Source organism: Cryptotermes secundus, unplaced genomic scaffold (genome assembly GCF_002891405.2).
Source record: "Cryptotermes secundus unplaced genomic scaffold, Csec_1.0 scaffold507, whole genome shotgun sequence".
Classification (NCBI taxonomy): domain Eukaryota; kingdom Metazoa; phylum Arthropoda; class Insecta; order Blattodea; family Kalotermitidae; genus Cryptotermes; species Cryptotermes secundus.
In genome coordinates this window covers 825,465-847,630 of record NW_019740660.1, presented here as the reverse complement: position 1 = coordinate 847,630, position 22,166 = coordinate 825,465, and the positions used below count along the sequence as shown (strand labels likewise).

At 45.3% G+C, this 22,166-nt stretch overlaps 1 protein-coding gene across 1 annotated transcript in view; it reads right to left on the bottom strand.

Annotated features, from left to right (window-relative positions):
* Positions 1–22,166, bottom strand: part of LOC111872473 (potassium voltage-gated channel subfamily H member 8) — a 204,153-nt gene that overhangs the window by 35,990 nt on the left and 145,997 nt on the right. The window contains exons 6-8 of the mRNA XM_033754715.1: positions 20,291–20,519; positions 6,132–6,295; positions 4,062–4,275 (exon numbers count right to left, since the gene is read on the bottom strand). Coding sequence (XP_033610606.1) covers positions 4,062–4,275; positions 6,132–6,295; positions 20,291–20,519 — 607 coding nt within the window. The remainder of the gene's footprint in view (positions 1–4,061; positions 4,276–6,131; positions 6,296–20,290; positions 20,520–22,166) is intronic.

The following is a 22,166-nucleotide window of genomic DNA, read 5'->3' as shown; positions in this document are numbered from 1 at the left end:
ATACATATATAGGCAGATAAAACACAGAGAGATAGAAAGTAAAATAAATGAAAGGGACACGCAGATAACAGAAGCACATATGAAGGAAAATAAAAAAGAAAGTGGGATATGAAAGGGGAGAAGGCGCTAAGAACGCGAGGGAAACTGATCCTCACGTCACAAAACAAAACAGAAGCACTACCAATCACACGGCCATTATGACGTTTCAGCGCTCATCTCTTGTTTATAATTCCGTAATAACAAAAGCATCTGGACAATGGCTACAGAAACACGAAGTTAGGAGGGCAGAACAATGTCAGGGCAGGGTCCCACTGGGTGTTTGCAATGGAGGTAGCCGATCCCACCGGGCGCTTCCGGCAGTTCAGGCAATCGCGATGGGGTGGAGTGGGGTGTTTGTGTTCCAGGCGAGGGGGAAGTGAAACCACGAGAAAGAGGGAGAGAAAATAAATATTGATGCTCAGTTCAGTGACATAGTCCTTTTTGGTTTCATTTAATGAACCCCCATCCATAAGCACCTGTCACGACTGTTAATCCAGACATTTAAATGAGTCAGTTATTAAATTTTCTCACAGCGGTTATTATTATGCACTATTTTCTGGCATGTGATTCCGTGTAGCTTGAAAGATGTTTACAGATGTTTCGGAGGTACTTAACTCTTTCATATTCATTGCTGAATGAGACGGAGTCTTACGTTTCGAACCCGAAGGAGGCGATCCTCCGAAACGTCGGTGACATTCTAGCCTACACAGCGTCACAAAGCTAAAACATAATACTCAGGCTGAACTTATGCGTTATGACAATAAGAAACTGAACGGTAAAACGAAGACACGCACAATAAGATCGCGCGGAATGCTTAACAATATGAGGGTTCAACACAAGGCTAGTGTACTGCACCCAAAGGTTCGCTTCTTTGCATATCTCGAGTGAAAGTGGCTACATACTTACAGGGGAGAAAACATTTCGGATACAATTGTAGCCAAAAACATGGGGGGGGGCTTCATACTCAGTACACGTCTTCCTAAATCTTAGGATGAACAAAGAATAAGGTAAAGCTATCGCTGTAACAGGCCATGGAGGTCCATAGGGTTGTGATACGTCGAGGTTCCCACATTTTCTAGATAATCGGCGCACAGACGGCGGTGAATCTGTCAGCCTTACGCGCCGGCCAAGCCGTCCTTTACCCCCGGGCAGATTCCTGGTATTCATTTCTGTTATAGACTCAGTCAACCCCATTTCACAACGCGGCTGGAGCGATTAGATCAATTGAAGAATGCAATGACCTCATCGGGAATCGAATTCGCGACCTTCCGGCTTGAAGCATAGTGCCCTCAACCAACTACGCTCTTGTCGCTTCCCTCATCTGAGGAGGAGAGTAGGGAAAACGCAAGCTGAGCTCTCTGTATTACATCGGCTCGCAATTCTCATTCCGAAACTCTTCGAGCATTCTCTTCTTCGTGTGGGAAGTCGCAACTTCCACAGACTGTACTCTCGTCATTGTGCTCAACAGAGCAGCTAAATGCTAGAGGTACTCCTGGGAAATTCCCTGGGATATAGAATTGCATTGGTCTGTACAGGAACTGAAGCCATACCATTGCAATTCGGAGTTCCGACGAGGCTACAGGCTGATCCAGAGTTACGGTTCCGATGTCTAACACACTAAGATACAGGCTGATCCAGAATTATAGCTTCGAAATGTCTCACATAGTGTAACATGGTTGGACAGCTTTGATACTTAATAACCGGTAAACACATATCACAGCAACGAATGCGAAACAATAGGGCGTCCATTGCTAGGCAACGCATGGGTGGACACGCCTGACAACAATACATGATATCCGTTGCTGAGCAGCAGTGTTTTCTGTGGGTGGTTCTCGCCGAGTCTATATATGGAGCAGTGAAGACTGTTCGAGAAGATTCGTCACGAAGCCCTCGTTCAAGGCAGTTTAGTAGTTGATGTGTTAGTGTAATAATGAATTGTAGTTACGACGTGGAAATTATCGAATAAATCGAGTTATCGAATCCGGAACCGATTATTTACTGCCGCCTTACAATACTAAGCTTCTGGCTGATCCAGAGTTACGGTTTCCATGTGTCTAACACACTAAGCCACAGGTTGATCTACAGTTATGGTTCTGATGTGTCTAAAACACTACCCCACACTAACACAGATATGGAGTTCATGACACATTCTAAGCTTCGGCTCGTCTCTTGAATTGTGTTGATCAGTATTTCGCACGATCATACTGCCTACAACTTCAGGGCCGAAATGTGAGGCAACAAAGAACTTAGCAAGGAGCAGGGGTAAACTTGGCTTGTTCAGATGAATAGGCTTAATAAATATGCTTAGAATATCTTTGACAGAAAATATAATGAGGAGTATGCTCCTTCGAAGCTTCAGTGAACTTTTACCGGACTGCACGGCGTCATATCCGTGATCATACTTTTCACAGTCAACCTGTGAGAACCCCAATCAGTAAATGACACAGCTCGGGAGTGCGTAAGCTTCTTACGTGTCGGACTGGGTCACCGGCAGTTAGGGGCCTCTGAAAGTAGATTACATTTGTACTGGTAGGATGCTTCGTTAAACATCGGACGAGATTGGATGGTTAAGTGTCGCAGCCTCGTCTCATTTCCGGCGGCCCCCATTCAAGCCCAGTGCATGACCCGAACAGACAAAAACGGTTACGTGAGCGGTACTGCTGCTAAGAAGACAGATTGTCCTGGCCGGGTATTTCTAGGTTTTCTTCAGTTCCTTCAGAGAATTTTCGGGCTGAGATCTTAAAGTAGACAACCATCACTCCTTTTTTGGATTATTTTACATTGCTTTCAATATCCAGACTGCATAACTTCAATTGGTAGGGGAATGATGAACGATGAATTGGAACGGATCTGGGAGGAAGCGATCGTGGTCTAATCTTGGTATTAACAGGGCGTTTACCTGTAGGGACTGAGTAAAAACACGAAAAGAGTCAGTCAGAATAGCCGGTGTCTCAGCCGAGACTCGAAGCGGACATCTCACGAATACAACTCTAGAGAGGAGAGTACATACTTCTAGGAAGTGACGCCGTGGAGCCTGGTAGAAGTTAACTAATTTCGGAGCAGATGTATCCACTCCACACACTCACATCAATTTCTTTGAGGCCCATAAAAATGTAAATTTGTCCTTGTACTTAACTAATTAAGGACTACGCCATGAAGACGTGTGTGGGGGTGGATGTATAGATCCACATTTTCTTGACCTCGGCAGTAGCTGAAGCTGAGCTTTCAGCTTCTAGTCCCGACAGCTTTACCACCAGAGAAACAGATCCCTCATACCCATTGTATAGGAGGTTGGGTGAACCGCAGAGCCGTTCTGGACGATTTGGAGAAGAGAAAATTCTTGACCATACTGGGTCTCGAATTCCGACCCCTCAGTCATCCAGCTCGTAGCCTGTCGGTATGCCGACTGAGCTATTCCGGCTTTTAAGACCCATATAATATTATTATATAAGAAGTTATTCCTGTAACAGGCTTTGGAGGCCCATAGGATTGTGAAACTTCGAGGCTCCCATATTTTCTCTAGACATACGGCTCGCAGATGGCGGTGAGGCTACCAGCCTTACCCCTGCACCAGCCCTTTACCTCCCAGGAAGATTCCTGGTGCTCATTTCTGTTAGAGGCTGAGCCGACCACAGGGCCATATTGCAGCTGGAAGGGTTAGATCAATTCAAAAATCCAATGACCTCATCGGGAATCGAACCCGCAAACTTCCGGCTTGTAGCACAGTGCCTCAACCAACTGCGCTACTGCGTGACCCCATATGCAGGCATAAATTAATATAGGGTATAGAAAAATCCTCATTATGCAATTTTCTGTGACCTGTTACTTCCTTTTAGCTCCACCTCGGCACTAGATGGAGATGAGTGGTGAGCTTCAAGCTCTGCCCGCTTTATCCAATGCATAAGAGACTGGGTGGGCTCCAGGGTCGGTCTGCAAGTTATAGAGAAAAAGCAGTACACGTAGTCGTTATAAGGACTGAGCTACCCGCCCGAATGAGCGTGCTAAGGGCCATGTGTACTCACCCAGGTCCCACTGGTCGTCGTTCCTGTGGCGCTCCTTATCGGCCACGACGTACCAGATGCAGGCGAGCCAATGCGCGACGAGCGTGAAGGAAAGCATGAGGAGTGTGAGGATCATGGCGCTGTACTGGGAGTAGCGGTCCATCTTCTGTAGGAGGCGGGCGAGGCGCAGCAGTCGTGTCAGCTTCAACAGGTGGATGTGTGACGGCCCCGACTCCTGCAATAGCGACTGACGGTTTCGGTGGTTTTCCCCAGTTCCCTCCATGTCAGTATCATGTCTCTGGCATAGCCTCCCCCCTTCCAAAAAACTGTAATTACAATTGAATCGCTCGAATGACGACCATTCCGCCATTTCCTTTTACTAACCTGCCATTCGATAAGGTGGCTCTGGCATTCACGTAACTAGCGCAATCTTTTGACCGAACATCATACTATACACCGTACATTATATTTCAACTTTGAAAATGTCGATAGATGAACCCTATTAAAATGTGTGTACCTTTTCTTGGGGGGCGGGGGCAGTTTTTAAAGTTTAGGCACGCTGGTGGCGGGCCAACATCACAGTTTGTTCAGGGTCTAGCATTATCTTAAATCGACCTTGATCACGCTAATAAATAAAGTAGGCCCATGTCAGAAATTCAGTAGGTCTACCCTTAATTGTAAATAAGAGTTTTGCTTCGCGAAGTCATGTGAGGGAGAGTCAGAAAATACGTCACAAATGGAAGTGAACCAGCTGTAATGGACGTAATGGGTTTTCTGTCAGTACCAGTAGGTAGCAGCACAGTCCAGCTTCATGACAGTCTAGGTAGCAGACGCCATGTTCAGAGGCTGGTTTCAGCAGTCAAAATGACGATCGTGCTTGAGGAGTGTACTGCAGTCACAGGGTGAGGGCTAAGAAACGACTAGATTACTTCCTCGACCGTTGCTTCTTTGGCTAGGGGCACACAGTTCACGGGGCTTGTCAGGAGGGCGCAGGTGCGAAATGTGGTAAGGGAGGAAATCACAACAACAAAAACCCACATCCTCACCCTATGCTACCCTATATTGGTTATACACACAATCAATATACAGTTATATACATTTTAGTGGTATCACAATNTATTAAGCATGGCGATAAGAGTAGTTTCACTTACTTTGCGTTGAGACTGCAGACGGATGACGTTGCCCGATATCTAGTCGATGCCTCTTCCAGCATGGCCTACTGCCGCAATTGGCCAAAATTACTGTTAGAATAGTCCCCATAATAATTTGCTCTCCGGGTTATATACCTTTATTCTTGCTAACTCATTACTTTCCCGGGGGGTGCAAGCCCGTCTACAATGACGTCTTGTCCCAAGTGGCTAGCTGCCGTTGGCTGGGATCCTCGGGGGAGGATACGCCCCTTCTACTGCTAGTCCATTTGGCTAACACTTTTACCTGCAAACGTACCCCCATCTTTCTCAAGTATAGATTCTGCAGAGTTAGCATTTCGATGTACCTTCAACGTCATTCTGCTGACAAGACATCGACGAGTCAAAGGCTAACGTCCGTCTAACTCCATACGCAGAAATTCCTTGAAGTTTCTTAACCCTTCTTACATCCTCTTTCGTACGTCTTACAAGTATTTCTCAAAATTAAGTCTATTCTAGCCAACATTTTCCCCTAAAATAAAAAATTAAATACTCTTTTAACATGTTACCGGAAGTCGGCCTTCAGAGCACAACAAGGAGTATATTATCGAAGAACAGTCTTCTGTTGTGCGTCTTTTGTAGGTGAAAGGACTCAATGCAAAGGATATTCATAAAGAAATGTTTCCTATTTACGGTGGGAAGTGTTTGTCACGTAAAGCGGTTCATAACTGGGTGGAAAACATTTCGCTGATGACGAAGAAGTTGAAACGGAGGTGCTGAAGTGGCTGAGACAGCAGCCAGAAGACTTCTATGCTGCGAGTTTCGACGCAATGGGACAAGTGTATCAGTGTTGGTGGAGGATATGTCGAGAAATAAATATTTCTTCTAGTATCGAATATCACATGTTCTATGTTTCATATCTATTTGTGACCTATTTATTGAACCTCCCTCGTATCTTACTCACCTCCCCGCTGTACACATCGGAGGCGTAGAGGAGGTCAAAAGGCAGGGCTGCCAGCAGATCAACTATGAACCAGCTCTTGAGGTAGTTGAGAGCAATGGACCGTGAGTTCGAGACTACCTCGCCCTTACAGTTGACGAATGTTGTCCGGAAATTCAGTATAATGTCTGTAAGTCATAAGCACACATACTGCACATAGCTTTATTGGGGAAAAGGCAGACGTGATTATTGACGCACTCAGACGTCCTCTTGTTTCTGAGAGAATTATCTAAGGTCATGAAGCACAGTAGAGTCGGGATAGCTCAGTTAGAATAGTTACCAGACCAGGAGATATAGGATAAAGGAATCAAAGTTCGATTCCCGAGAGAGGTAAGAGCTTTCTCTTCTCCACAGTACCCAGAATGGCTCTGGTTGTCACCCGGCCTCGTATTCATTGGATAAATCGGCCAGGGTGTCAAGCTCTACATTCTTTTTCGTTCAGTGCCGAGGATACGAATTTGTGGAGCTATATCTCGCTTCTCCATACGTCTTCTTTGTGCGGTGAATAGTTAAGCACAGGGACTTCACATTTTCTACTGAGCAGATTAATTACTGAGATCCTAAGCTGCTTAGCTAGTCACAAGAATCCCTGTCTTGTTTGTACTTGGGTCATTAACCTTCTAAAATTCGTGTCAGTGGTCTTTTTCCCCCTTGATCTGAAATTCTACAGCAAGCACAACAAAAGAGCAGCCCACCTTTCTTCCGGCAGACGCTATAATACCGACTAAAGCACTACCATTTGTTGCTGCTATCTTCTGGTCCTCACGTAAATAACCGAAATGACTTCTTTATTTGGTTTCCATGGAAACAACATAATACCAACCTGACAAACGTCGCCATCCTTAAAGCTATTTCTTCTGTATATGCATAAAAGTAACGTAGTGCTGTGAGATGAAAGCCTTGAATTTCCGGGACCTTCAGGTCGCCATAGCAACAAGTTATATAGCATTAACACTTTATATAAACGTTAATTTATGTCGTGCGTCACAAACGAGCGAACTGACTTTTATTTCAGTGTATCATGTCTATTACGTTAATATTTATTTCGATATGTATTATGAGATGTGATAGGAGCATGCGGTAGCGTAGTTCAGGCACTATGATACAAGCCGGAAGGTCGCGGGTTCGCTTAACAGTGAGGTCACTTGATTTTCCAACTGACCTAATAATTTCAGCCGCACTGTGGCCCTGAGGTCGACTCAGCCACTAACAGAAATGAGTACTGCGAATCTTCCTGGGGGTGAAGGGCAACCGGCGCGTAAGACTGATAACTTCCCCGACATCTGTGTTCCGATCGTCTGGAAAATGTGAGAGCCTCGACGTCTCAAAACCCTATGGGCCTATACGGCGTCTTAAAGAGATAGCCTTATTTTGCACGATGTAAATATACTATAAAAGGCGATAGTTCATGATTGACTATTTGTGCGTGCTATTCGTGGGAGATGGCGTTAAATATTGGCCTCGACTCGTATACAACGTAGTACGAAAGGATATTTAATTCCTAGCGGGTGTGAGGTTAGTTACATATATAGAAACGCCTCCGTGAACACTTTTATGAGTATAACTTTACAATTCACTTCCAGTGTTAGTCAACACAATTCTGTGGCCTTACGGAGCGATTAAACCTTATTCGTGTTTCGCTACAGACCCTCCTGCTAGGCCATACTGTGTGTCTGTGTGTGCTCTTCGGTGTGGTCTTTCCCCCAACATCCAACTCCCTTCCGGCGCCGAACCTGTGATGGTATTGCGACCCAATGTCTATAGACATTGTTTCTAAATCCAAAACATACAGTGACACTGTTGGGCTTTCGTGCAAGGGAAATAATATTACCGTCTTCACTCCATAACCAAATTTTTTAAAATTCAGGCAGTTTTCTTTCGCCTCCTAGAACTACCGGAATATCCATCCTTCGCCCTGAATATGATTCCTTTCCTTGCCAAAAAGTCACGATATAGACAGAACGAGAACTCTCTCGACTTGTAGTCGGGAGGTGCTCGGTTCGAATCTAGTCCGTGACACCTGCTTTTCTGATTCAGGTTCTTCATAAATGTCAGGTAGTACCTCGAGTAGGCCACGACCACTTCTTTCCAAGTAATTTAACATTTATCATTTTTTATTGTCCCACAATTCAATGTCGGGAGACACGCGGTAGCGTAATTGGTTGAGGCACTATGGTACAAGCCGGAAGGCCGCGGGTTCTATTTCCGATGAGGTCCTTGGATTTTTTCAATTGACCTAATCCTTCCAGCTGCACTATGGCCCTGGGGTCGACTCAGCCTCTAACATAAATGAGTACCAGGAATCTTCCTGGGGGGCAAAGGGCGGCCGATGCGTAAGGCTGACAATCTTACTGCCATCTATAAGCCGACTGTCTAGAGAATGTGGGAGCCTCAACGTCTCACAACCCTATGGGCCTCCATAGCATGTTCCAGGGATAGCTTTACCTTTATTTTTTACCATTAAATGTTATATATTGTAGACATTGTCAGCGTTGTAAATTATCCAGGAAACAATGAGGCAATATATGTAGGTAAAGTTATATCTGTGTCAAGTTACACAGTTAAGCACCAAACATGAAGATATTGGCTATAGTCGGGGTTTGGTTTCGTGAATAGATTTATTCACTACTAACAGGACGTAACTACAAATAACTATAAAAACATCGCTTATTTCGACACAACAAATCACTCCACACTAAGTCTTCTCAGCCTGTTTCCACTAGTCTTTACTTGGTAACAGCTCTCCACAGTGGCTATTCCTCTGCAGTGGCTTCACTGGTCGTTTCTTGGTAATGAATCTTATCAATGGAGATTCTTCCGCTTAACCCTCCAGAGCTGAACCCTCAACTACCAATTCCGGAGGCTCGACTCAGTTCATTCCTCTGCTCCCGAGCTCATACCCTGGCAGGCTGATGTCTCGAAACTCGATTAACTCTTCTTTACAGCTACTTTGCACGGACCACGCCAAAAACACAGCCTCTCTAATGTTGGGAAGGCGTGGTTTACAGCGCCGTTGCATAGCAGCGGAAGCGACTCGATAGTTGCTTGCGTATTCGTTGCCGCGGAAATGTGTTTACCGAGTCGTTGCCTGACAATGGAGGTCTATTCTGGCTTCACTATTCCGACATTCGAGCATCATGGCACAATATATTGTGAAGTGGAGGTATAGCTCCACCATTCTTAACCCCGGCACTGAATGGAAGTGAGTGGCCAGCGTAACGCCCCTGTAACTTTATTCCTCCCGGGGAAGCAGCCCCCAATGCCCCTTTGCTATGGGGCTAGGTTGGCCCCAGAGCTAGTCTGGATGCTATGAAGAAAAGAGAAATATCTTGCTTCTGTCGGGCGAACTCCAGTCATCCAGCCTGTAGCCAGTCGCTATACTGAGCTGTCCTGGCTCCCTGCATATTGGCAAGATTTTTTTAATGGCTCTTCCAGCCAATTCAGGACCCTGGCCTCTTATTCAGTTCCGTAATAATTTTTCGCAGATGGTAGGACTCCTTGGATGGGGGAATAGCCCATCGCAAGGCCTATACCTAGACACAGGACAACACAAACATAGAAAAAACGCATACACACATCAAACATCCGTGCCTTGAGTGGGATTCAAACCAACGATCTTAGTGTCCGAGCGAGCGAAGACAGTCCATGCTACTGGGACCGGCATATTGGCAAGGGTATGGGGCAAATTTCATGACATCTTTGGGAGGAGGTCCGCGGAAGGGACAGAGACAGCTACAGAACAACTGCAGAGAGGTGCCCGCACTAATGCGTATAAACGCTGCACACTGGATTAGTACATTCACTGGGCTGGAGGAAGACAACCAGAGAGGAATCACACAAATGATACAGGAATGCTACAGGAGAAAGTTCGAGGAGTAGGGTTATCCTTGAGAAGCTTAAGTGGCTGAGACAATCAAGAAATTCCTTATGTTTTATGGGACCCAAATTTTCATGACACTGTTCGCAAAATACAAGAGTCATTCTCAACTAACAAAATACGGTCTGCTTCATTAATTAATGGGGCCGCCTCTGTGGTCTAGCGGTCAGAGTTCCTGGCTACATATCCAGAGACCATGGGTTCAATTCCCAACGCTACCAGGNGTATGCTTCGTTATTAATTGGACCGCCTATGTGGTCTAGCGGTCAGAGTTCCTGGCTACTTATCCAGAGGCCATGGGTTCGATTCCCAGCGCTACCAGGTTTTCTGATAAGTAGTGGGTCTGGAACGGGATCCACTCAGCCTCGTGAGGATAATTGAGGAGTTATTTTAAGGAAACAGCGGCTCCGAGAATAAGCCCGTGGGGATCCGTTGCGCTGACCACGCGGCATCCTCTATCCGCTAAAGTTGGCACTAACTTCGCCGACAAGAGGAAGTCGCTCGGTCGGTATAGTTCGCTTGCGGACTACAGGCCATAGGGTTCGTTAATTAATTGTTTATTTAAGAATGGTGCTAGCTCAGATCACGCAGAGTCGAATGGTGGGGTGATAATTTGGCAATGAATGGGCAAGGATGTGAAAGAAAGCGTTGAGGTATATCTGAAGATTTAACTTCCAAATCGGCTCTGAGACTTATCCATTCTTCTATCCAATTTGGTACTACCCGAAACGTCTCATGGCGCTGTCAGCATCTCAAGCGGTAGAGCGTCGAATGAGGAGTTTGGACGGAAGCGATCATGATCTCCGAGATATTTTCTTGAGAAACTGAGGAATACCATGGAAGAACTCACAGGTACTTTATCTGATGTCATGGCCGAGATTCGAACCCAGCACCTCTCGAACACTTATCTGGAGGGTTACCGCTATATCAACCTGCTACTTTCTTCATGGCGTGGCGTCTAAATATGCCTACTGTGTCCTGACACATGCCTGGAGGGACTGAGAAAAATGGCGCAAAATCACAATCAAGGTAAATGGTTGATTGGCCGAGATATGAACCCGTAATTTACCGAATAGGAAGCAGGGGTGGTAACCGCTCCAGCACGACGTTCGGTCTACTTGGATTCGGTCCAGAGCCTGCCCGCTGCGTCCCTCTGAGGCAGATCTCGGTATTCGAGCAACAGATTCAGAGCCGAGAACCTGTCCACATCTGTCTGCTGTTATTGATTCAGTCACATGTACGGTGTATCATCCGCACCCGTCGTGGTCCCAGGGATAATATTACAGGTTGTGGAAAGGGTTCAAGTCTTGGCTGTCATCCTTTTCAAATGAGTGAAGCGCTGTAAGGACATACTGGTCCCACTATTTGCAGTAAGTCAGCATCCCTTGCCCCAGTCAAGTGTGTAAGTCTCTCGCCCCGAAAACCGGATATCTTACCTGAGGTTTCTTGTGTTTTCCTCAGTCTCTTCAGGCAAATACCGGGATAGTACCTCAGACTTCGCCATTATATATTGTGGCATGTAGATCCTTTGCTAGGTGGCGATCGCGAGACAGGCAACTGTGCAGCGGCCGTTACTAGACAGCGGCCCGCAGACAACACAGAGAAACTGTGTTTCCTGCGCGGTCCGATAAGCAGAAATTGAACAACAGCCGAGATGTTATAAGTAGGACAATTGAAAGAATGATTTAGTTGTGGGACAGTCGGCAACCAGTAAGAACGTAAGCACGGAAGCAGAGAGCATTATTGTGATCCGTCATCAGGCAACGACTGGTGAAGACACGGCAGACTGAGAAAACTCAATATGTGCTGCAGTGAACTGTATAGTGTGTGAATTAGAGATCTGTAAGTGTTCAATAAGGCATGTACTGTCTTCGCTCGCTTGGAAACCGGGATCGTGAGTTCGAATCCCACTCAGGGCATGGATGTTTAATTTGTGTGTGTGCGTTTTTCTGTGTTTGTCTAAAGGTAGAGGCCTTACGACGAACTGATCACCCGCCCAAGGAGTCCTACCGAATGTGTAAGATTTAGAAAAACCAAAGTGAATGGATAAGTTCATGGAGGTAGGCCTAGACCCACTGGGACTGTAGTGCTAAGGGGAAAAAAAAGTGTTCAATAAATACAATTATCAATCCAAACCCCGTCTACAGTCACTCATAAATGTAACAATAATATTCCGAGATCAATGTTCAGTAATCAGCTGTTCACCGTCACGATAAAAATGTTAAACTATTGGCAGCGAAGTTAAATAAGCCCTAAATAAAATAAATATTCCCCACAAATCGAATTTTTCTACCTTTCAGAAGTAACTGTAACACAGAACAGGTAATAGGTAAACTTCTCCCTGTGCCTAATTGAGCACTGTGAAATGAAGACTTATAGACAACGAATTCAACAGGGTCCAAACCGGTTCTAGGGACCACCCAGCCTATAATCTCGCGGGTACTGGGACTCTTTCCCCAAGGGTTAAGCGGCCGAAATGTGAAACGGACCACCTTTGCACCTCAAGTGCAGAGGGTACACCTGGCAAGGTGTTTAATGGAACAAAGGGACAAGTGAACTCAGACGTAAATTCTGTTACAATTACAAGAGGGTTGCTGCTGAAATTCAATGACGCTTGATGTTACGATGTTACGACATAGAATCATATTCTGGAGCAATCTTGGCATGGACAAGGGCTTCTGTGGGTTTCCTCAGTCCCTACACATAAAGGCAAAAACGTTGTCCCATGTAAGTTACAACCGCAACCTTCCAAATCCTTTCCAATTCATTGTTCATGTATCATTCTACCATCTGATGCTATATAGTCTAATTACTTAGGGTTTGTAAAATCTGGCGCAGAAAAAAAAATATTTTTATGGAGAAAGTTCTTGAAGTATTCAAAGCAAATGAGTTTGAAACCTGGACGGCTGTATAAACTTAAATTCCCTCCACGTACATAACTTCAGCAATCAACGCCCGCTTGTTCCGAACTGGTCTCAGCTTAATACAGGATGTCCACAAAGTACCTATCTAGGGCCGCGCCATAGCTCAAGCGGTTAGTCGCTGGCTTCCCACCACCGCGACCCGGGTTCGATCCCGGGGCTGGTCAAGTGGGGTTTGTGGTAGACAAAGTGGCGCTGGGGCAGGTTTTCTCCGAGTACTTCGGTTTCCCCTGCCAATCTTCATTCCACCAATTGCTCCACAATCACCCTCACCTATCATCTGGGGCTGGTACAATAGGCCAGAAGTGGCCGCAGTACAAGGGACTTAGTCCCACCCCACTAGCAATAAAAGAAACGTTCCTACCTAACTTACTGAAAGAAAATAATCTATCTTTGCAAGTGACAACTCATAAAGCATGTATAAGGACATGTAACGACCGCCTCAGTGGTCTAGTGGTCAGAGTTCCTGGCTACAAATCCAGAGGTCCCGGGTTCGATTCCCGGCGCTACAAGGTTTTCTCAGAAGTGGTGGGTCTGGAACGGGATCCACTCAGCCTCGTGAGAATAATTGAGGAGCTATTTCATAGAAGTAGCGGCTCCAGTCCAGAAAACCGAGATTAAGGTCGTGGGGATCCGTTCCACTGACCACGCAACAGCCTCTATCCGCAAAAGTTGGCACTAACTTCGCCGACAAGCGACGGTCGCTCGGTCTGTATAGTTCGCTTGTGGACTACAGGCCACGGAGTTTTTTCTTTTGTTTGTAAGGACATGTAACAGTAATACCACGTATAACTTCGAATCCAAGGGCGAAAATAGAAGAGACTTTGATAAAAATATTCACAAGCCTGGATCTATGGAGAAATCAGTTCGTGGTTTTCCAAATAACAGAACAGACACGGGTGTTATGGACACTCTATACGCGGTATATTTTGAAACCAAACCTGCTACAGACGGACAGACGTGTTAATGAACGATGTTACTCATTCTTTAATCTTCCTAAAAAGAGAACAGCTGACATCCCAACTCCAAATTAGTCTGCAAATTCGAAACAAACAGAACTCATCAACCCAAGCTCCAAATGACGAAACGAATCTATGTACAGTAAAATGACATTACCACACGGCACTGCGAAATGTCATTTGCTTTCATCCATTTGGCTGTCTCTGAGTCCTATTCGGAAAATTATCACTTTTCAATCGGCTTTCTCTCAGTTCCTTTCAGGTTTGGACGGGCCTACATCAGGCCAGATTTTCCACAAGAAGTTCCCTTATCTTACTTTCTGTTTATGTTGCTTCCTCCTTGATCTATTTTTCGACCCTGACGATGAAGGCGATATTTTCCTCTGAAACGTCGGTTTTTCTCCAGGCACACAACGTTATAACCCAAGACCATATTTATCATAATCCAAAAGTTCAAGAGTGGGCTATTACATTTCAAATGTTAAATTAGTGCTTAAACCACTGACAAAATCCAACAGACTTATAAGCATTTAATCCTGGGTTTCATCTGACGATAATCTCAACTTTGCTCCTGAAATTGTATGCTGGATGTTGTAGCATGTACAACCGTTGCTATGCAACCCGCGTCTAGGAAACGGATCGGTTAACACACAAAAATAGGAGTTGTTGGAAGAGGTGTTTTCTGTTCGGTCAGTGCAAAGTGGTTATAACGAAGAGTTCAGTTGAGAAGAGCTAGTCAATAAATTCAATCATCCAATCCAAACCCCGTCTATAAGACGCGCACGACCCCTACACGTGACAGTATGCACTACGGGTGTTTGAGAATGGGTTGTTGAGGGCAATATTTGGACCTAAGTGGGCTGGAGTAATAGGAGGCTGGGGAAAACCGCGTGATGAGCTTAATTTTTTTATTCTTCGCTTATTATTAGAATTACGAAATTAAGAATGATAAGGTGTGCGGGGTATGGGAGTTAGACGCATATAAAGCTTCGGTAGGAAAACATGAAGGAAAGAGTCCAGCTGGAAGACTCAGGCTTAGATGGGACGTCATTTGAGCTTAGATAAATGTGGCGGGAGAGCGTGGATTTGATTTTTCTGGCTCAGGACTGGACCACTGTCGGTTTCTTGCGAAAGTGGTAACGAACATTCGGAGTCTATAATTTTTTCTCACACGTTTATTTTACATAATCTGCAGAGTTCAGTAAGTCCTGGCTCGTGAATGAGTTGTGCCCAGTGGCGTAACTCATGTACTTCTTTTTGTTCATTTAGGTATCATTTGAATTCCTGTGTTGGGGTTTCACTCAGGTCTGTCTGGTAGAGTCAGGACGGTGTATCTTTCAGTCTCTGTGGAGTTTCGCTATTGTTTAGTAGGTTCACTGCTACTGCATTGGTGTGTTTTTCTAATTTTCTTAAGTGTTTGGTATTTCGCCGGTCACGGTAGCCGAGCGGTCTTAGGCATGCACTGTCTTCGCTCGCTCGAAAGCCGGGATCGTGGGTTCGAATCCCACTCAAGGCATGGATGTTTGTGTGCGTTTTTCTGTGTTTGTCTACAGGTAGAGGCCTTGCGACGAGCTGATCACTCGCCCAAGGAGTCCTACCGTATGTGTAAGAACTAAGAAAACCGAAGTGAACGGAGAAGTTCATGGAGGTAGGTCTAGGCCCACTGGGGCTGTAGTGTCAAGGGGGGGGGGGATTTGGTATTTCACTTATTTCACTGAGTACTGTGTTCATTTGTAGATCTTCATGGATCCTGTGGTTGTTTATGTACCAAGATGCGTTCAGAATGGATCGGAGAGACTTGGACTGAAAGCGCTGGAGGATTTCGGTGTTGGAATTGACTACTGAATGACTAGAGATTCTCAGAAACGGTTCCGCTTCGTGGAGTTAGCTAACTCAATACCTCACCCATTTTATTGCATCAAATGATAACATGATTAATGAATAATGGATTGGGGAGGCTGTGGAATGAAGAAACCATGGCACGATGAGGCACTACATCAGGATATGCCTGGAGGTGTGGGGGGGTACCAGTCTCGGGATCAAGACGTAAATCCGAAAATCCCGGAATGACGTAACAGTGCCGAGTACGAACTCGGGGCGGAAAACCTGTGTGAGACGAGCGGCTTATGAGTCAGGGCTGGAAGTGAGGGTAGACTCGGATAGACGCCGTCTGCACAGTTCCAGTGCCTTGAGACGCGTTCCCAACATCGATACTCCTAAGAACGAACTGACGAGCATACACTGTAATAATTTCCCTTTAGCATGTGTCGGTCATTCCCCCGGGCTCTCCTACTGACGTCAGCTAACTACCTGGTTCTGAAAACCAATTTCCATCCGTGTTGTCGATCTTCCGTTCTCCCTTTGAACGGAGTCTTATAGTTCAGATGTTCTTCTCCCTCGAGTATTTCTCTCTCACATCTATATCATCTTTTCTGAGTTCTGCTCTCTGCTCTCGTCAGGCAACTTACGAAAGTTTCTCTCGTTCAGCTAGTTGACTTTTACTTAGAAATATCGTCAGCTAGATGGCAGCACAAACTGTCCCTCGGTGCTTGTTGGATATTTTTCGAAAAAATCATAAAGTTTGTATAAAACTTGACCGTGTGCTCTTCAGCTGCTCCTCAAAATGAGACCAAGCACCTGAGAACTTAGAGGCTGGACCAGGAGAGTTAGTTACGAGTTGCCACGGCGAACTTTCAGAAGATTCTGAAGTAGAGACCAACATCATAAAGTCACTATACATATCCGCCAGAATAAACTATAAGCGACATGTTAACATCTATGCTTAAGTGCCTATTGCGATGGCGTAAAGTTGTCGTTGTGCTTAATTAAGTACCGTGATATTTACACGTGTCTGAGTAACTCTCGACGGGCTTTTGGATTGGATATTTGATTTATTGGTAGAGGCCGTGCGACGAGCTGATCACCCGCCAAAGGAGTCCTACCGAATGTGTAAGATCTAGAAAAACCGAAGTGAACGGAGAAGTTCATATAGGTAGGCCTAGGCCCACTGGGGCTGTAGTGCCAAGAAAAAAAAATGATTTAATTACCACTTTAGTACACAACTTAATTACATGCAATAATAGCGCAATCGCTAATTTCTACACTTTTCAAACCACTAGAACATATGAAAAGTATTTTTCAGTCCACAGATTCTTCACTAGACGTTCCCTGGTAACGGCTTCTAACAATGACTATTCCTCTGCTTCATTTTTCAAGTCCTCTCTGAACGGCTGCTCCCTTCCAACTGCGATTTCTTGCTTCAACTAAATCTTCTCTTCACCGACTGACTTTCAATTGACTAGCTCCCAGGTTGGTGGCGATTTCACACCATTCTCCTAGTATTCTCTTCACAGCCCGACTTCTAATTGACTAACCTCGAACCTTGTCCCTTCCTTATAACATCTCAGTACCCTCAGTTCCATGCGTATCCATTCCGGCGGGAACGTATTTACCGAGCCGTTCCCTAGCAACGTCCATCTATTCTTGCTTATTAAGAACCTGCTGCCTAGCAACGGACGTAGTTTCGTTGTCTGTTTCGCGTGCATTGCCTAGAAACTAAAGTTGTTTGAGACCGTTCACTAGTAACGGCTGTTTCTTTGGCTCCACAGTTCTTGCTCCGTGTAAATATGCCACAATATGAAGACGTATAGTGGACTGGAGGTACAGTTCCACCATTCTTAACCTCGACCCCGAATAAGCTGGTCTAGAAGTAGCATCATAGAGATATACGTATTTCTGAAGAGCTCAGTTCGAATCTTGGAATGGACACTGGCTATCCTGAGACATTTCGTGGTTTTACCTTAGTCCCCCCAGGCATATTCTAGAATGGTATCTCGATTAAGCTTCTATCGCTTCCTTCCAAATCCTTTCCAATTCATCATTCTTCTACCGTCCGACGCTACATAGTCTCAACAATGAATGCTTCGTTAAATAACCCACATAAAAACATTAACATCGGCACTAGCTGAAGTTGAGTGGTCAGCTTCACGCCCAGGCCGTTTACGCCCGAGGAAAGAGCCCCACGTGCCCACTGGATAGGAGGCTGGGTGGGCCCGAAAACTGGTCTTGGCCCTGTGGAGAAGAGAGTAAATAATCTCTTGTCTCTGTTGCGAATAGAACCCCGATTCCTAGGCCTTCCAAACAGTAGTTCATCGCTATACCGACTGAGCTATCCCGGTTCCATGCATCTTTAATGCAAGTGGAAACTGTTCACAACTTCTCTTTAATTTAAATGACGTTAAAATCATATCAATTGCTACACGTTTCGGCCTTAGTTAGTTATTTAGAGAGGGAGGGTTTCCCCATGCACCGCGACCAGTTTGATCTATTGTACTTCCCTCTATGATATTCTACCAGTCTCTATACCCTACCGATAAATGGTGCGTACCATCAGTCCCGCCGAGCAAGCGAGTTCGGCCACTTGCTTAGCGGTGTCTATAATGCTTCCCCCATCTATCAGAGGCCTTAGAGACTATTGTTGGGCGGGAAACGTCCTGGAATTTGGCTCAGTGATCCCCTTTAGGGCTATGAGGTTTTTTTACGTGCCGTAAAGCTACACACACACAGCTTAAAGTCCCTCCCGGAGGACTTGTTCCCTGAATTTTTCCGCCCTTAAAAATTCGACGACCTCCGCCGGGTATTTGAACCCGCGTACCACGAGTCATGAGGTGGGAACGTTACCTCTAGACTACGGAGGCCCCTTACGTTTCGGCCTTACTTGGCCATCTTCAGACAACTGCTCATGCGCTGAAACTGTCTCAATGCTCTAGAGCGGAAGCTGTTGCACGTCGCTGTTCACACCAAAATGTGTTTGTTTGAGAAGGAAACTCTCTCTCCGATCTGCGCTCTCTTCCTTTTGCGGCGTCCATGTTTGTCCCCCTTCGTACGTGTGTTCTCACTACTTGAGCGCATGACACATCAATGCAACAGGTGCTCAAATATGATATTATGTGGATAAGCTAACGAGAAGTATTTATGATCAAAACTCTAATATAATTAAATATATATTTATACATATGTAAATGTAAAATTGATCTTAAATTGATGGAGGATACTGTAGCGCTCCCCGACAACCACCAGAGGGCAGCACTAGTCCACGTGATACACAATTTGACTCCTGTGTTCTTCATGCTGTGTGTACATGGGGCCTGTACACCCACAAACAAAACAAAAAACTCAGTGATTTTAGTCCGCAAGCGAACTATACCGACTGAGCGACCCCCGCGAAGTTAATGCCAACTTTCTGGGCATAGAGGATGTCACGTGGTTAGCGCAACGAATCCCCACGGCCGTTAATTTCGGTTTTCTAGACCGGAGCCGCTATTTCCTTCAAATAGCTCCTCAATTATCATCACGAGCCTGAGTGGACCCTGTTCCAGACCCACTACTTCTCAGAAAAATCTGGAATGGCCAGAAATCGAACCTAGACCTCTGGATCTGTAGCCAGGAACTCTGACCCTAGACCACAGAGGCGGTCCTCTGTACACACACAGTTAGGCAGTCGGCAGGAGAGGACAAGGACATCTTTACTGACGAGTATTTCTAGTCTCAGGGGTGTGAGGTCGTGTAGTCCGATTGACTTTTACCAATATTTCGGAGACACGTTCTACTTCCATCTTCAGGGTAGAACAGTAAGACAATCAACCAGCAAGAAGCAATGCACTGCTTATTTTTAGTGAAGTGGAGTTTGTTTTACGACGCCATCAGTAGCTACATTATACAGAGTTTATCACGAGGTTAACAGATGAATGATGAATTGGAACGAATTTGGAAGAAAGCAGCCACAGAGTAATCTAGGATCTATTTTGACATTTGCTTGGTGTAAATGAAGAAAACGACGCAAAACCTCAGTGAGGATATGTAGTGTCAGGGTCCTGATTTGAACAGAGAACTTCGTAGTTGGTTGAGGGAATACGCTACAAGCCGGAAGGTAGCGGGTTCAAATCCCGATGAGGTCATTAAATTTTTTCAATTGACCTAATCCTTCCAGCCCCGCTATGGCCCTGGGGTCGACTCAGCGTCTAACAGAAATGAGTACCAGGAATATTCTTGGGGATAAAGGGCGGCCGGCGCGTAGGGCTGACAACCTTGCCGCCATCTGTCTAGAGAAAATGTGGGAACCTCAACTTCTCACAACCCTATGGGCCTCCACCTTTACTTTTTTTTTTTTACCTCTCGAATATGAATTTAGTAAGCGTTGCCAGTCAGGGTAGTGCTTGCTTCATGTTCGTTGTTTGCGTCCGTTCTTCAGTCCTGCAGGTGGAGGACGTACGTTCCTCTCAAAATGTTGGTAAACTCCTACCGTACTACATGACGTCACATATGTCCGCACTGGGCGCTGAGACAGTCTCACGTGACTTCACTTACCAATGATGAAGAGCGCCTCTACAACCACGTCGCTGACCATGGAGGGCCGGTCTGTGTTCACAAAGCTCGCGTTGTATGGGACTACGACAGCCACGTAGAACGTAGCAATGAGGATGAGCCAATCCCAGCAGCTCTTGAAGACCCCGTAATGGGATAGAATAAAACGGGACTTCTTGAGCGCAGCTGTTTTGTACTCCGGGAGGGGCGCTGCAGTTGGCTGCAAAAGCGTCTGCAAAGAAGATAACACAAAGGATGAGAGATCTGAGGCTTTGGCCGCTGTAACTATGCGCAGTACTGTCTTCCGGAATGTGACGCCGTATGATCTGGACGGGCAATTATCAAGTATTTACAGGAATCCGCTGCCTCAGTATTCGATGCTTAACATGGAAAATAGTCTTCCGAAACGTCAATAACAATATACTAAATTAACCCGGCGTCAAATTTCACAAGATAGCAAGATATGAAGCACCTCATTATGCAGTTTTCTCCAATCTCCCGACACTCCCATTGCCTTAAGCCCAACTGTCCTAAGCAACCTTTCCTCTAGCACCCTCAGTCTATGACCCTCTGCTAGGATGGCCCAACAGGCTTCAGACACATACAAAGTAACGTAATATTTGAGGTTTTCACAGCGGTAACTATAAAGGATACCGTCTTCTGAGATGTGGCACCATTTAGATCTCGTGTGAACCGACGTTTCGGAGGAACGTATCGTCTCCATCACGCTGGTTCCTCGCTCGTGGATTTTTCTAGCCTGAAGAAGGAGGCGATTCCTTCCTCCGAAACGTCGATTCATACAGGATATACTCGGCGCCACATCCCAGAAGAAAGCATTCTTCGCATAAAATAATGATTTAGTGTTCTTAAACTTTCACGTTTTTTGAAACCAGATGTGATGACAAAAGATTCTGAACCAAATGAGAATAAGCATTACCCGAACTTAATTTCTTGATGAGCGGACACGCTGTAGCGCAGTTGTTTGAAGCGCTGTGCTACAAGCTGTTATGTCGCGGTTCCATTTCCGACGAGGTAACGAGTTTTTCAATTTACCTAATCCTGCCAGCCGCACTATGGCCCTGGGGTCGACTCAGCCTCTAACAGAAATGAATACCAGGAATCTTCCTGGGAGCAAAGAACGGCCGACGCGTACGGCTGACAACCTCATCGCCATTTGTGAGCCGATTGTCTAGAGAAAATGTGGAAGCCTCTACGTCTCACAACCCTGTGGGCCTCCACGTCCTGTTACAGGGATAGCTTTACCTTTCCCTTTAATTTCGTGGTGAAATAATTCTGATTTCTCATTAAGCATGTTGCATATGTATCTATGTTAGTTGCGGGACTAAAATAGTTGGAATAATGCGGGTTAAATAAATATGCAAAATTGCCGGAAGCACAGCAATTAGTAGCGACATTCATAAACAAAAGCAACAAAAATCATCCTATTAAATCTGGCATGTCTCTTTCTCCATCATTCTTCGTAAAACAACTCACGAACCACTGGTGATATTTTCATAAAATTTTACATCTTGGAATTTTACTAAAATATGTCAATAGAAGACACTTTTTGTCAATTTTGGTTAACCATAACGGCCATTTTACATGCAGACCTACTTACATTCTGCGCATGTCTCAAGAGTAACTCACGAAATATTTATCGAACCGAAAAAAGTTTCCTAACAGAAGTTTTTCGAAAGAATCAAAGACATATTTTTCCCCCTTAAGTCGTACGGATATCGCTGCAACTGAACATAAGTTGAAGGGCACTCGAGGATTGTTTGCCTATGAGCACAATTATCGAAAGAGAAAGTTAAGGCAATTAACGAGGCCAGATTGCTTGTACTGTTCAAACTGAAAATATCGGTATGATTTTTCGGAC